This window comes from Alternaria triticimaculans (genome assembly GCF_023758025.1).
Source record: "Alternaria triticimaculans strain BMP 0046 chromosome Unknown scaffold_1, whole genome shotgun sequence".
Classification (NCBI taxonomy): domain Eukaryota; kingdom Fungi; phylum Ascomycota; class Dothideomycetes; order Pleosporales; family Pleosporaceae; genus Alternaria; species Alternaria triticimaculans.
The window spans coordinates 3,422,743-3,437,442 of record NW_026055958.1 but is presented as its reverse complement, the minus strand read 5'-3'; the positions used below and the strand labels follow the sequence as shown (position 1 = coordinate 3,437,442).

Below are 14,700 nucleotides of genomic sequence, written 5' to 3'. Positions count from 1 at the left end.
CTGTTCTAGAATAACGCGTCCACTGCATCTCTACTCGGTGTTTTGCGCGACGGGCCGTGATTGTGGATGATATGTGGATGGAGAGGGGGTTTTAAACCAATCGGCTGCTAGTGCTGGGCATTATTGTTCCTCGGTCTCCCGATTTCTGCTGCACTACGGTCCGCTTTCACGATGGGGGCCGGTGGGTTGATCAGGAATCAGATCATATTGCCGTGATTTTGCATGCTGGTGCCGCGATGTGCTGCATGGAATGTGGGCATCACTTAAGCGATTGTCCGAGTACGGGTGTATGATGCGACTTCACCTCGGCGAGCACCAGTACCTACTGTAGGTACTATCGGTTATCAGGTACCTCTTTTGGATGTTTTTATCCACCTATTGAGCTGCTGTGGTAGTCGCGACCTAGCCGCTGCATCGCTACAAACTACGTCTTAGGGTCGGACAGGTCGGCGAGTACGAGCCTCGGTCACTGAGAAGTGGAACGAGTGAGCTGTCGTGACGCAAGTTCTTCTGTTGACGGTGCATCTCGCTCGTATTGTGACGCACAACTCCAGAACGATGGGTACTGGAACTATGACATGAGGAGACGTCAGATTAGAGGAGTCAAATATCGCTTGCCTAAACCGGGAACAGACGTATATCGCATTCTCCCACCTGGTACACTTTATTCAACATCAACCTTTCCGTTCCGTTCTTCCCATAGATCCATCCTGTGTCCTCTTCCCAGTCTACTGCTTATCGCCCCTCTCACCCAGTCCCTCTTTCCCTCCTTGCACCTTTGTCTCGCCCCCAATCCCCGTCGTCCGAGTCGGCTGCGCCTGGTGGTCTGGCTGCTTCGCCGGATGGTCGTCGCCGGTCTTGTGCTCGTCAGGCGACGCACTCGATTGCTGGTCGGTGTTTTGCGTGTCCGAACGCATCTTGGCGTTGGGTGCGGCTGATGAGTTCTCAGAAGGGTCTGGAAGGTTGGAGGCAGGGTTGGGGGTGTCCATCAGCTTTGCATGGCTGGGTGTAGTGGTGAAGGCGCGGAGTTGAGATACGACAGGGCGCTGTAGTGCGCGGAGGCGGAGGCTGATGGAGGACATGGTTGGTATAAGGTTGTATTTTGCGCTGTCTTTTCGTTCAGGGCGCTTGATCGTGTACTGCTGGATTCGTGAAGCCGATTGATATCCAGAAAGTCGTGTTGGAAAGGTCATAAAGCATGACGGGTGTTGTGGGTTCAATCGTTGCACAAAGATGTGATGTCATCGTGACCGCTTCGGTAGTGGCGAAGATCCATAATTCCCATCAGAAGTCGTAGGATCACAGCATTGAGTTCCCTGATATGGCTCTGTGCATCGAACATGTACAGAAACGGGATTGATAAACTGACGCGAACAAGACGCGTCGCACCGCCAGACAGGTGTGCTAGCTACACGTGTTTCGTGCATTAGCGCCGCCTGACTGTGCCGCATCGGGTTGCGCGCGCCAACACTCTCAGCTCTTGGGATGGAGCAGAGCCTCCCAACATTCAACGAAATGTTCAAGAAAGCGTTTTGGAAACGAAAAGAACGACCAATCACTGCGTCGCTTTCATCTGTCGCAAACAAAATGCCAGACTTCGTGCTTTTTGGAGACTCGCTCACCCAATGGAGTTTTAGCGAGGAAACGCAAGGCTTCGGGTTGTTTCTTAGGCAACAGTACCAGCACAAGGTACGCATCGTCAACGAAGGTAATCCGAATGAGTTCCTCCCACCATCTTTCACCTCGCATTTCGCGTAGACGCCTTCTCGTTTATCCTTTTTAAACTGAGTGATCAGGCGAGCTGCAAACATGGCTACTTCGGAGTCGTTGCCTAAGATTGTCTTGTTTGGCGCGTCCATGACCGAGTGGAGTTTCAAAGAAAAGACGCAGGGGATTGGATGGTTTCTCGGGAATCAGTACCAAGGGAAGGCAAGGGTTGTGAATGAAGGTACTACGGCATGATGTGCTAGCGCGTCGAGCAGCAAGAACAACATCGAAAGTCCAGATCCGATGCTGACAGGCACGATAGGCAAAGCAGGGTACAAATCCCAATTAATCTTGACGGTCGGCGCACTCACCAACCACGCAGCTACACGTCAACCCGTCTGAAAGCAGACTTTGCCCGTATAATAAGCAGCGCAACAGCCCCAGAGGCAGCACCGACCCTCCTCTTCACCATCTTCCTCGGTGCAAACGACGCCTGCTTCATCGGCGAGAAGGAGTATGTTCCCTGGCCCACCTTTTCAGCGAACATACGGGAGTTCCTCGACACCATCCTCACGGAGCAGGCTATGGAGAACACAAAGATAGTTCTGATCACGCCCCCACCCATCAATGGGTCTGTGGTAGATACTGGAGAAAGCAGGTCTGCAAGAGAAATACAGGAGATCAATGAGTCACGAAAGGAAGGACCAAGGTACAAGACTTACATGAGTAAGAAGAGGTATGCAGATGGGCTTATGCAGATCGCGAAAGAGTACGAAGAGACGGGCAGAGTTGTTGGACTCAACTACTGGCAGCACATGGTTGACGCAGTCGTTGCAGAAGAAGGATGGCAGTACGATGAGGATGTGCCGCCGGGGTGCGGCCTGCTGGGCGCGAAGTCATTTCCCGCGGGCTGGTTTACGGACGGGCTGCATCTCAATGTCCAGGGATATAGTGTGCTGAACAGGGAATTGTACGAGCTGGTGACGGCAAAGTGGCCAGAGTTAGCAGCCGAGAAGTTGTAAAGTCTTCCTTTAATTGTGCATTTGTTTTGCTGGGTATCTGATCTGCTGCTCAAACCACGCTCAACCTCTGTTCAAGGTGTTACCCGAGCCTTTAGGATTCGCCTCTACATACTCATCCCACGCTCGCTGCTTCATCGTCTCTTCGTCCGCGGCGACAAGATCGTCCTCGTTCGGTTCAGCCTGGATCTCAGACTGCGGGCCTCCACCCTCGATCATGCCACCCCGGCGCTTCTCTTCCTCTAGATATTCGTCAATCGTCATAGTTGGCAGGCTGTGATCCGGACGGAAAACGTTCTTCTTTAGGGTCTGACGGCTATCCAATAGCGTAAAAGGCCGCATGGGTTTGCCGTCGCCGCTCAAGATGGGGCCGGAATATCTCAGGCCGCCATACTGACCATCGAGGCGTTCGGAGTATCCGTCTTTATCTCTGCCGTCCTGTCGGCCGTCTGGCGCTTGCTGTTCCTGTCCTTGTGGGGGCGCGGGTGGGGCTAGCGAGATGATGTGCAGTTCTTGAGCCATTGACTCCAACGAAGCGAAAGTCTGATGCACCATGAACGCCAAGTTGGTCAAATGCAACTCTCGTACCACTTGCTCATCCTGCTCGGCAAGTTTGGGATTCTGTCGCAGATACTGTTGTTGCAGGCCTTAGCTCTAGGTTCGACCCTTGAAAGCAAAGTTAGTGTGGACACATACCTCTAGTTTCCGCTTCAATTCCTTCTCCTCCCTGAATCGCGAAATCTTTGCGTCCCGTCTCGCCGCGGCATCCCGCGTGTTGGCGGTAGAGAAGTTGTTCTTATCTTCCGCGTAGACTTCGAAGAGTTTCGCATCTGCCTTGCCAAGCACATCATAGGAATCTAAGAGCTTGAGAAATCGCTCATAGTGTCCCCGTGCCCGCAGTAGGTTCTGCTTCCGTAAGGCTACGTCGGTGTTGAAGATCTTCTGTACGAGTTCTGCCAAGTGGTAGTTTATCGCCATGTATCTAGAAGGGTAAGCGAGGGCCCACGTGCACGGTATCTTGCGGTTGTAGCATAACACGTACTGTAGATCAGACGACGATATGTCTTCCAGTGTCTCATTCGGACTGAAAAGCGACACCTGCTCGGATATTTTTAGGCATTCTTCGTACGTGGCGATTGTCGCGCTAAGGTTTTCCTGGTAGGTCGGACTGTTTGCTTCGTACGACGAAGAGAGCTCTGCGCGCGCCCTCTCCGCCTTTGAGAATAGACCTCGTAGACTCTGCGGCTCGTTCGTCATGGTAGTGGCGTTTGAGCGGGAAATTGTCGTGATGTTGAGGAAATGGCAGTGGGGACACACGTGAGAGCGTGAGCAGATGCTGATGAGTCAGCATTGCCCCTTCCCAGTTCGCGTACCCCGCTATCGCCGCCAACACACCGCGTCTGTGAAAGCGGTAACACCACAGTGACAAACGCCTGGTATGCTGCGAAATATCTCCGGCATGTTCAAACGGCTGCGGCTGTTTGATTGGGTCAGCACGAGCGGCTTCGGCTGAGCATGCGGCGTCGGGTACCTAAACTGTTTGTTTGCTCTCTTGCCCGAAGCAAGACGCGCGACAGTTGCGCAAATACCAGCAACGCGCTCTTGCCCTCGATTTTCAATCACACTCACCATAGGCTTTACCTCTCCAGACCTGTGATAAGCTTCGACTGCACCCACAGCATTGCGCCACGACAAACATGAGTTGGATAATATACGAGAAGGACGAACACTACCACTCCTTCGACGAGTCGTCCTCCTCTTCCGATTCTGACATTGAAGAGACCGCTACCAAGGATGAGTACCAGCGAGACTCAGATGAAGACCCAGATGGCGATGATGACACTGCACGTACGCATGGGCCGAAGACCACATCGGAGAGGCGCAGAGCGCAGAATGACGTCCTGAAGGCCTTTGCTGCTAACATCAGCTCTCACTTGACACAAAAGGAAGTTGACGATGCTGCTGCAAAGACCGCCAACGAAGAGCAACTTTCGATCCGCGACATACTCGCCAGACAAGAGGGCACAGTCCGCATCACGAACCCTCGCGACTATCAGACTGAACTGTTTCAGAGGGCCAAGAGTGAGAACGTAATAGCGGTCTTGGACACTGGCTCCGGCAAGACTCACATCGCAACTCTACTTCTACAGCATGTTCTCAATGACGAGCTCGAACGCCGGGCCGCAGGCGGCATCCACAAGATCGCCTTCTTTCTAGTCGACTCGGTCAACCTGGTCTTCCAACAAGCAAATGTCTTGCGTTGCGGCCTTGATCAGAAAGTGGAGGGCATATGCGGCGCCATGGGCGCATCGCTTTGGTCTAAAGCGACTTGGCAGAGCCATTACGAGAAGAACATGGTGATTGTATGTACAGCCGAGGTCCTTGTTCAGTGTATGATGCACTCCTTCATTACCATGGCTCAGATCAACCTCCTCATCTTCGACGAGGCTCATCATGCCAAGAACAACCATCCTTACGCTCGCTTGATGAAGGACTACTACGTACACGGACTGGACCCCTCCCATCGACCTCGGATCTTTGGCATGACAGCTTCTCCGATTGACACAAAGGGACTGTCGGTCGATCATATCAAAGAAGTTGCCAACGACCTCGAGAAACTACTTCATTCCAAGATCGTCACTACTTCGGAGGGTGCTCTCGCTTCGAACAGTATCAGCAGGCCTACCGAGGAGATCGCAGTGTATGCACGGCTACAAGACCAATTTGAGACGCCTCTGCACCAAGAGATAAAAGCAAAGTATGGGGACATACCGGCATTCAAGAAACTGTTCTTGGCCTCCAAGCGCTACGGTTCCGAGCTCGGACGCTGGGCGTCTGACATGTATTGGTCTTTTGCTTTCGCTGACGAGCAGAGCCGCAAGCTCGAAGATCGCGAGCACCTGAAGCATAACAAGGCTAAGCGAGATGACGCCGCGCAGGAGTGGGACGCCCAGTCCAAGCGCTTACAGGAAGCGGCCACATTCGTACAACAGTTCGATTTCGGTTTGTGTACCTTGAGCGACAAAGATTTGAGTTCCAAAGTTCTAAAACTTCACCACTGGCTCCAACTATACTACGAACGCGGCGATGAAGCGCGTTGTATCGTCTTCGTTGAGCAACGGCAAACAGCTCGGCTGCTTCAGCTCGTCTTTTCCCAGATCGGTGGACCGAACCTCCGCTGTAACGTGCTCGTCGGTGTCAACAATCGTGCTGGAGAGCACAACATCTCTTTACGGAACCAGATCCTTACGGTCGCCAAGTTTCGTCGCGGCGAACTCAACTGTCTGTTTGCTACATCTGTGGCGGAAGAAGGCCTTGATATCCCTCAATGCAACCTTGTCGTGCGGTTCGACCTCTATCGCACCATGATAGCGTACGTACAGTCTCGGGGCCGAGCACGGCATAGGAACTCGAAGTATCTCCATATGATTGAGCAGGGCAACGATGACCATCGCAGCCGGGTTTTCGACGTCAAGTTCGAGGAAGGCATCATGAGAAAGTTCTGCAAAGCTCTTCCCCAAGACCGTCAGATCGGCGGAGGCGAGGTTGACATGTTGTCGTTCGAAGACAAGATGTATCCAAGCTTCGTTACAAAGTCTGGTGCAAAGCTCACATATCGCTCGAGCTTATCAATCCTCAATCACTTCGTAGCGACGCTACCCGGCCCCGACAGACAGACCATGCTCCAGCCAACCTATGTTATCAATCCCGAGGTCAACTATGATGCTCAGGATTCTCAGCGGCGAGGGTTTGTTTGCGAGGTAATGTTACCGGAACATGCACCGGTGGTCTCGGTAACTGGCGACGTTCAAAGCAGGAAAACTATCGCAAAATGCTCTGCCGCTTACAAGGCATGCCTCATGCTTCACACCAAAGGCTATATGGATGACAACCTCCTCCCAACAACATGCAAAAGCTTGCCAGCTGGGAGAAATGCACTGCTAGCGCTTAGCGAAAAGAAGAAGGGTATGTACTCTATGTTGATCAAGCCAAATTTCTGGAAGGTGGATCGCGGAGTCGTTCCTACGCTTCTATACCTGACCGTCATCGACCTTGACGCTGGCTTAGACCGACCTCATCAGCCTATGGGTCTTCTCACTCGCATTCCATTCCCGCAGATGCCGCATTTTCCTATCTACCTCACGGATGGAAGGCCCTCCAATGTCGTATCCAAATCCGTCTCGACTCCGCTACCTGTATCGCCCGAGATGATAGAAGCTCTCACGATCTTTACTCTACGCATATACGAGGATATCTACAACAAGGTGTACGAGGAAGACGTCCAGAAGATATCTTATTGGGTTGTTCCAGTAACTCCGAGCCAGGTGTCTTCTGTTTCGTCTGTTACCTCTCTCGATCAAATCCTAGACGTGGAGCAAATTCGCAAAGTCTGCAAAGAGCCCACTTGGAAGTGGACACCCGAGACCAAGTCTGAGGATTTGCTAGATCGTTACTTCGTAGATCCAATGAATGGAGGTCGACGCTACTACTCCAACGACCTCGCAGCCCATCTCAAGCCACAAGATCCGCCTCCTAAAGGTCTACCTCGCAGTGGACAAAAGTTCATGGCCACTATTCTGGACTACAGCGACAGCCGGTGGGCAAAGAGTAGAGACATATCAAAGTGGCACGCCTCGCAGCCCGTTCTTGAAGTGGAAAAGATTCCTTTCCGCCGAAACCATCTTGCATGCGTCGAGGATAAAGAGAAGGGTGAGTTCGACGACTTGAAGACTTACATCTGTCCAGAGCCTCTTCACGTCTCTAATGTAAGAACTCCGTCGGCTTGTGCGTATGAAAACATTGCTAACAGCACAGCTTTCGATACGATTTGTGGTCATGTGCTACGTATTACCGGCTCTCATTCATCGCTTTGAGAGTTATCTCATTGCTCTGGACGCCTGCAAAGTTCTCGGTCTCAACGTCAGCCCTGCGCTTGCTTTAGAAGCTCTTACTAAAGACTCCGACAACTCCGAGGAGCACGGCGAAGAAAAGATCAACTTCAAGAGCGGAATGGGTCCAAACTATGAACGGTAGGTACTGGGATTATTCAAGATTTCACCTGCTAATACGGTACAGTCTTGAATTCCTAGGGGATTGCTTCCTGAAGATGGCTACCTCACTTTCGGTCTTTGTCCAGCAGCCAGATGAAAACGAATTCGAGTTCCACGTCCGCCGCATGGAAATGCTCTGCAACAAGAACCTGATGGAGACTGCAGTGGGAAAGAAGCTGGTGGTCTCCGCAGATGGAACTGAACGCGATATTCAGCTGTACCGCTTCATTCGCACGGAAGCCTTCTCAAGGTATGTACAGTATATTTACTCATTGCTATACACGATCTAATCTGCATAGACGCACATGGTATCCTGAAGGGGTGAAGCTCATGAGGGGTAAGGGATTGAAGAAGACTGAAGACGACTGGCTGAAGCTCACGCATAATCTTGGCGACAAGAGCATCGCGGACGTCTGTGAGGCCTTCATCGGTGCTGCTTTCCAGCAGCACTACCGGGGCGGGCGATGGAACCCCGAAGACTGGGACGAAACTGTTAAAGCTGTCAAGCTTTTCGCCAACAGTCAAGATCATATGATGTCGAGGTGGTCAGACTACTACGACGCTTATCAAAAGCCCAAGTACCAAGTTGCCGACGCCACCGCAGCGATGGTCAATACCGCTTTCAACATTGAGCTGGTGCACCCATATCACTTCAAGTACCCACGTCTTCTTCGATCGGCTTTCGCCCACCCCTCATACCCGTACATGTATGAGAATATACCCAACTATCAGCGACTCGAGTTCTTGGGTAAGTCTTCCTGCAGATTTTGTGCATGCAATTGAGCTGGCCTAATGTTTTCTTTCCTGCAGGTGACTCTCTTCTCGATATGGCGTTCATCATGCACCTCTACTACAAGTACCCAGACAAGGACCCTCAGTGGCTCACGGAACATAAAACACCCATGGTGTCCAACAAATTTCTAGGCGCCGTGTGCGTAAAGCTCGGCTGGCATGTCCACATCAAGCAGAACACTGCTATTCTCAGCTCCCAAATCCGCGACTACGTCCTGGAAGCCGAAGAAGCAGAGAGAGAAGCGGATGGCGCCGTTGACTATTGGGTCACCATCAGCGAACCACCAAAGTGCTTGGCCGATGTGATCGAAGCATACACAGCCGCCATCTTCGTTGATGCAGAGTTTGACTTCAGCGTCGTACAGGACTTCTTCGACCGGCATCTCAAGCCCTTCTTTGAGAACATGACTCTCGATTCGTACGAGAACTTTGCCTCCAACCACCCTACCACACGTCTCAGTCGCCTCCTCGGTATCACCTTCGGCTGCAGCGAGTGGCGGATGGGTGCCATGGAGACAGAGACGCTCATCCCCGGCAAAGGCAAGGCTGTCGTGGCTATGGTCATGATTCATGGAAAGGTGTGGTTCCATTCCCTGGGCCAGAGCGGCAGGTATGCGCGTGTGAGGGCCAGTCATGGAGCGTTGGAGAAACTAGATGGGCTTCCGCCTTACGAGTTCAGGAAGAAGTATAAGTGTGATTGCGTGCACGAGGGAGAGGGTGAGGGCGTACAGGATGAGGAGGTGATGAAGGCGAAGGAGGAGCTGATCAAGGAGGCCATGGGCTTGAGCATCTAGGCCTGGTTGGGTGATGTCCTTTCTTTCGATATGAGGATATATGAGGGATTCGCAGCACACTGGGTCAGCATCATGATGCGATGCAGGCTATGCAGTATAGTGTATGGCGATAGCCTTCAGACCACGGAAAAGTACCATTGATGAATAAACGCATGAGACCAACAGTCCTGACCATGATCATTGCTGTCAGAAGGGCTAATCGAGCGACCAGGTTTGGTCTATACGTGGGCTTACCAAACTTTGAAGTAACCCATACATAGTCTGGGTTTTACTAGCCGTGAATCATGCAGCAAGACAAAGTCAGCCTAAATACTCAAACAAAGCACATCAAAGTGAAGGTGTGAAGGGATACTCTCGTGTGTAAGGAAGTAATATTGCGTGTAGACGCCGGAAACAGTTGAGTCTCAAAACGATAAGGGTATACACGTCCCAACTATGTACAAGAATAGCAACGCCATTAGTTCGTCTTCCGATTTGACTTCATTAGTTCATACGCATGTCCAATTCATCCCTCCTCGTCCTCCAGAATGTCGCAACTATTATGCATAGTAGGCTGAACCAAAAGCTCGATTGTTCTGTAAAACGCGGACAACAAAACTACAAAGTGAGCATATACACGAACACGCCCATCATAGCCAGTCTGAAGTTGAAAGAGGTGTGCGAAGCTGCGCCTTCAGTCTCCGAAGGTTGCGCCGCGTCGCCCGTCTGACTGGGGTTGTCATCGTTGCCCGTGTCGGTGCCACTAGGGCTCGTGTTTTCGCCGCCGGGAGTGTTAGACCCATCGTTGGACACGACATTGAGCGACAAGTCGTTGATTTGCTGGCCGTTGCTACCAGTGACCTTCTGTTTGACGTTGGTGTCACCGATATCCACCAGCGCACCATTTGTTGGGTTCTCGATACCGTTGTCGATGAGATCCTGGCATCCAGGGCAGACAGCTGGAATCGTGAAGTTTTTGCTAAATTGCTCCGCGGTTATGAGGCTGCCGTCGCATTCGGGGGCTTTGAGCTCGGTGGACTGGGGGTTGGTCGCCTCAAGGGCGCTAAGATCGAGCTTGTTGAATTGGCTCTGGAGGTTGTCGTAGTCCTTCATGAGTGCGACAGAGCCGTCTTGGTCAATCTCGACTAAGCCGTAGTTTGCTTCCTCATGGGAGTACTCATATACGAGACCTCCAGAGAGCGCCCTCATCTGATCGCCGTAAAGGGCCTGAACTTCGTCGAAGTCACGAGGCATAATACGGTTGCAGCCGTATTCGCTGAAAAAGACGGGAACAGCAGAGTCGGCGAACATAGTAGCCAAGCCATCATATGTGGAAGTCTGATAGTTGTCGCCATTGCACCAGCTGTAGGAGTTGAGACCAAAGAAGTCGGAGGATGACTCGTCCTCGTCGTGGATACACTGCATGTAAGCCCAGGTATCATGCAAGATCTCGCGGACATCTGCAGCAGAATAGCCGACTGGAATGGTGCGGTCGGCATGGTTCTTGATGTAGTTTTTCATGTCACGCTGAACAGCCTGCGTTCTTGTCAGCTCATCTTATCGTGAATCATTGGCTAAGATAATCGAACGTACCCGGATGTACTGGGGGTTGAACTCAGCAGTGCTCAGATCATTCATGACCTCGTTCGCAGAGAAGAAAGCCATGGTGTTGGGGAAACCCTTGAAGTTCTCAATGATGCCGAACGCGCGAGTAAGGTAGTCGCTGTTGTAGGATGTCCATGGCTCCGCGCGGTTGATGCTCTCTCCGGGTAAAGGCGAGTTGACATCAAGAATCATGTAGATGCCGGCCGCGTTGAAGATGGAGGCACACTTGGAGTGGTCAAGTGTAGGGTCGAGATTGTAGACACGAATCGTGTTTACACCCAGCTTTTGCATGAGGGTTGCATCTCGCAGACATTTGTCGCCATCTGTGAGGGGATCTTCGCTGTTTGTGGGATTGTATGCTCCCTGACCTCCGGGTTGGTAATCGACACCAATGATCATCACCCGCTTGTCTGTGCCGGTGTTGATGAAGTCCTGGCCACGGATTTCGACTGGCTGGACGGCATAGGCGATGGATGAGAAGAGCGCGGGGAGCAGCGCGGCTACGCGACTGAACTAAGAGAAACGTTAGCGTGGCTCACGATGCAAGGAACATGGGTTGGATGCTGTAGGCATGAAACGTACAGAAGGCATGGTAGCGAAGGACAATTTTACAACGACGACCGTAGAGCGAAAGACGTAGAAATCCTTGGGCGATTGCAGCGACTACTGTCTCGCCTTATAATCCTTCGGATTGCCGCTTGGGTTGGTATCGCAATGTTATGCACCAAGACTAGTTGCAGTGGATCTTGGCCGCGGAGGAGCAGCTAAGACGGAATTGCTTGCCGGCTACTGTGCTGTGATTCGAGCGAGAAAAACGAACGGCGTGCATATGTCGCCCGCTGGGAATGATAAAAACCAAAAGTGACAAAATTGGCTGGGGAAGGAGGATAAGAGAGACAGTGGCACAGCGAACACAGATATGTGTCTGTTGCTCGCCAGCCGCAAGCAGGCAGTGGCTCCCCAAGACAGCGCTTTGGGAAGCTGTGCTTACTGCCTCATCCCATCTCGGCAAGGATGACTTCTAGATAGCAGGAGCGGGATGACCTCTGGACCCACGCCGCTGCCATTGCCAATGCGACCCGCCCGGAAAGCTCTGAAAGTGTCGACTCTAGCGTACTCCGGGTGGGCCGTGAACTCGTCCTGGCTTTACCGACACGCTTGTTCTTTGCCGTTCCAAGCTTATTCCCAAAGTATCAGGAATATGTCCAATCTGTGAGCCGTGTCGGAGGCTGGAGGTGTAGGATCGTGACGCCATTGTCAAAACAAGTGGCAAGGATTGCTGCACCCCAGCCACTTCCTGCAATTGCGCACCAATCATTGCGGTCAAAGCTCCGACATGCACCTTGGCAATGTTTACTGCGCATGCGGGAGATATGGCGCGCCTGAGACTTGAGGACATGTCTCTGCTGTCAGATCGCTGCTAGGCTAGATTGTTTGTGGTTGAGGTCAATGTATCATCACGTCCGTCTTCACTGATAGCGCCAGCTCGACCGCGGAAACAGGCGGACAAAATCGTATTCTATACATGTCGTCGGCTAAGGTAGTTTCTGCACTTGGGCTCAACGTCTACTCCAGGTGGATTCAAGTGGGCCCTCTTAGCCGCGAAGTTTAGGCCTTGAGGTCCACACGCATGAGCTTATCCTACTCAGGCGGTTTTGAACGCCGAAGCTATGCATTTTGAGAACGCCATACGAACAAGGCCACAATTTGTAGATCGTTCCGACGCTTACCCACCAGGCGAGGGTCGACGTTGTCGGCAACGATCTTGCGTCGGCGGTTGAGGCGCCAGCCTGAAGTTTGGCTATCTGGTGTGTGCAAAGCTGCGAACTGGAAACAGTGTAACAAGCTTTATGGCACTCTGCCTCATCCTGTCATGTCCACGTCTTGTGCCTTCCTTTTCATACCGCTCTCGCTCGCCTCGATCTGACCCCGAAACTTGGCTTGTAGCGCTTCGAGCAGGACCTCTTTGACCACCGCGAGACTGCCGACAGCGGCATGCGTGGCTCCCTCGATCAAAGCATCTGGATCTGAGCCGACGTCCCCCTTCATCCATATCTCTGTGATCTCGTCTCTTGAAGCCAGGTATCCGACTACACAGGCAGCAACAACCTGTTTATGTTCTGCTGGACAGGGATCAAGTATCCTAGCCAGCTCCTGCTCTTGTCTTGACTCGGGGTTTCGCGTGATTGCGGCGACACCTCCACACACCACATCGACGCAGTCTATCCCGGCGTCCGTTATGGCAGCGCTGGCGACCGTGATGCAGCCTGCTAGCACGTTCAAGAGACCCCATCCACTCCCGGCTGCGCTGCCCCCGCCAGCAGAGTCTCCCCACCAGCCATCTTCATCTCCTTCCAGTATGGTGACTACAACTTCGACCCCACTCTTGGGCCATCTCTCTCCGATGATGACACCTCGTAGCGCAGTCTCTAGATGAACTCCCAGGTCGCGCTCTGCCGAATCGCGTATGTAGCCTCGCCGTTGTCGTGTTGCAAACGGCGCAAACTTAACCGTGGTTGTAAGGAGGAGCGAAGGACTGAAGGGCGCGCTACGGGGAAGAGGCTTGGGGCCTTGTATAGAAGCCGTGATCTTGAGAGACGAAGTCGGCGGGATGAGGGTCGACTTGATCGCGGGGGAGGAGGAAGGTATTTCGAGGTACGCGGAACCCGACGCTGAGGGTATGATGGATGTCTGAAGGACTGTGGACGTGTTAGAAGCAGAACATGTATAAAGTACGCATCGTTCCAGTCGAGCTCCACATCCGCGCGTAGGGAGACGCATGGGGTCATTCGGGCACTTACAGATCCTGCGAAGCTCATTCGCGCCTCTTGACCTTGTCGGCCTCAACTTTTCCAGGTACTGCGGTTCTCTGATTCTACGCGCAAACACTGGCGCACTGGTACCACCACTGGGCGCATTATTTCTTCTCCTGTCCGTGTTCATCGTGTCTGTGGTTATGTTGTGCTGCAGCGTTGCTGTACTTGCAGATGATTTCATGGTGTTCAGAAAAGTGGATGACTAAGCGCAGATCTGCCAAGATTTCGGGACCCTCAAGTTCAATTTTCTTGCGCGTCCGGTTCAACTTTCTTTCCTTACCTCACATCCGCGCTCACGGTACGTTCACACACACCCCTCTATCCTCCCCCATTTCATGATTGATACCTTGAAATAGTTCTTGCGATCTTAGATGAGCTTTGAACATGCACCACCCTCTGATTCCAACTTTGGAGCTTCCGCTTTCGCATCAGACTTTGCGACTCTAGCTAACACAGCTCAGATACAGGCCAGCGTTGTACCAGAGCGCGCGACGACGCGACTCGCAAGCATGCAGTCATAGCTTCACGGCTGCGACACAAGTCTATGTTCTTGGGCATTCAATTGATGCGCCAGCACGTCTACTGCTAACCTACAGCACTCCCCAGTACATACTGACTAGTGGTAAGTCTTCATCATTCCTTCTCACTTCGCTTTATATGATGATCGTATTATTTCAGTTCTGCTACTGAATCTCTTTGAAGAAAATTTATACCGCTTACCTTTGTCTGATATCACTTTACACTTCCAGCTCATTACTTCATGAATTGAAGGATCTCGCTGACATTGTAACCAGACACGCATTCTAGCTCTTACTACCACAGGCCTACTGTCCATGGTAAGCACCCCGATCCCTCTCCCGTTCCGTTCAAGGAGGAAAACTAGTCTATCCATTCAACGACATCTGTCGCCGGGTCACCCTCCCGCACCCTACCAGTC

At 52.3% G+C, this 14,700-nt stretch overlaps 6 protein-coding genes across 6 annotated transcripts; 2 read left to right on the top strand and 4 right to left on the bottom strand.

Moving 5' to 3' along the window:
* Positions 1-728: 728 nt before the first annotated feature.
* Positions 729-1,193, bottom strand: J4E78_001151 (uncharacterized protein; the record flags this gene model as incomplete). Its single annotated transcript, XM_049361812.1, has 1 exon — positions 729-1,193. One exon carries the CDS (start codon positions 1,191-1,193, stop codon positions 729-731), a length of 465 nt encoding a protein of 154 aa, XP_049227095.1.
* A 765-nt stretch (positions 1,194-1,958) lies between these two features.
* J4E78_001150 (uncharacterized protein) lies at positions 1,959-2,729 on the top strand (the record flags this gene model as incomplete). The annotated part of the gene is made up of 2 exons (XM_049361811.1): positions 1,959-1,963; positions 2,090-2,729. 2 exons carry the CDS (start codon positions 1,959-1,961, stop codon positions 2,727-2,729), a joined length of 645 nt encoding a protein of 214 aa, XP_049227094.1.
* Positions 2,730-2,789: 60 nt separating this feature from the next.
* Positions 2,790-3,983, bottom strand: J4E78_001149 (uncharacterized protein; the record flags this gene model as incomplete). Its single annotated transcript, XM_049361810.1, has 3 exons — positions 2,790-3,359; positions 3,423-3,708; positions 3,769-3,983. The coding sequence occupies 3 exons, from the start codon at positions 3,981-3,983 to the stop codon at positions 2,790-2,792; spliced, it is 1,071 nt and encodes a 356-aa protein (XP_049227093.1).
* A 440-nt stretch (positions 3,984-4,423) lies between these two features.
* DCL1 (Dicer-like protein 1) lies at positions 4,424-9,363 on the top strand (the record flags this gene model as incomplete). The annotated part of the gene is made up of 5 exons (XM_049361809.1): positions 4,424-7,492; positions 7,542-7,756; positions 7,803-8,027; positions 8,077-8,525; positions 8,588-9,363. The coding sequence occupies 5 exons, from the start codon at positions 4,424-4,426 to the stop codon at positions 9,361-9,363; spliced, it is 4,734 nt and encodes a 1,577-aa protein (XP_049227092.1).
* A 597-nt stretch (positions 9,364-9,960) lies between these two features.
* J4E78_001147 (uncharacterized protein) lies at positions 9,961-11,538 on the bottom strand (the record flags this gene model as incomplete). The annotated part of the gene is made up of 3 exons (XM_049361808.1): positions 9,961-10,878; positions 10,936-11,460; positions 11,530-11,538. 3 exons carry the CDS (start codon positions 11,536-11,538, stop codon positions 9,961-9,963), a joined length of 1,452 nt encoding a protein of 483 aa, XP_049227091.1.
* Positions 11,539-12,810: 1,272 nt separating this feature from the next.
* Positions 12,811-13,890, bottom strand: J4E78_001146 (uncharacterized protein; the record flags this gene model as incomplete). The annotated part of the gene is made up of 2 exons (XM_049361807.1): positions 12,811-13,646; positions 13,749-13,890. 2 exons carry the CDS (start codon positions 13,888-13,890, stop codon positions 12,811-12,813), a joined length of 978 nt encoding a protein of 325 aa, XP_049227090.1.
* Positions 13,891-14,700: the final 810 nt, after the last annotated feature.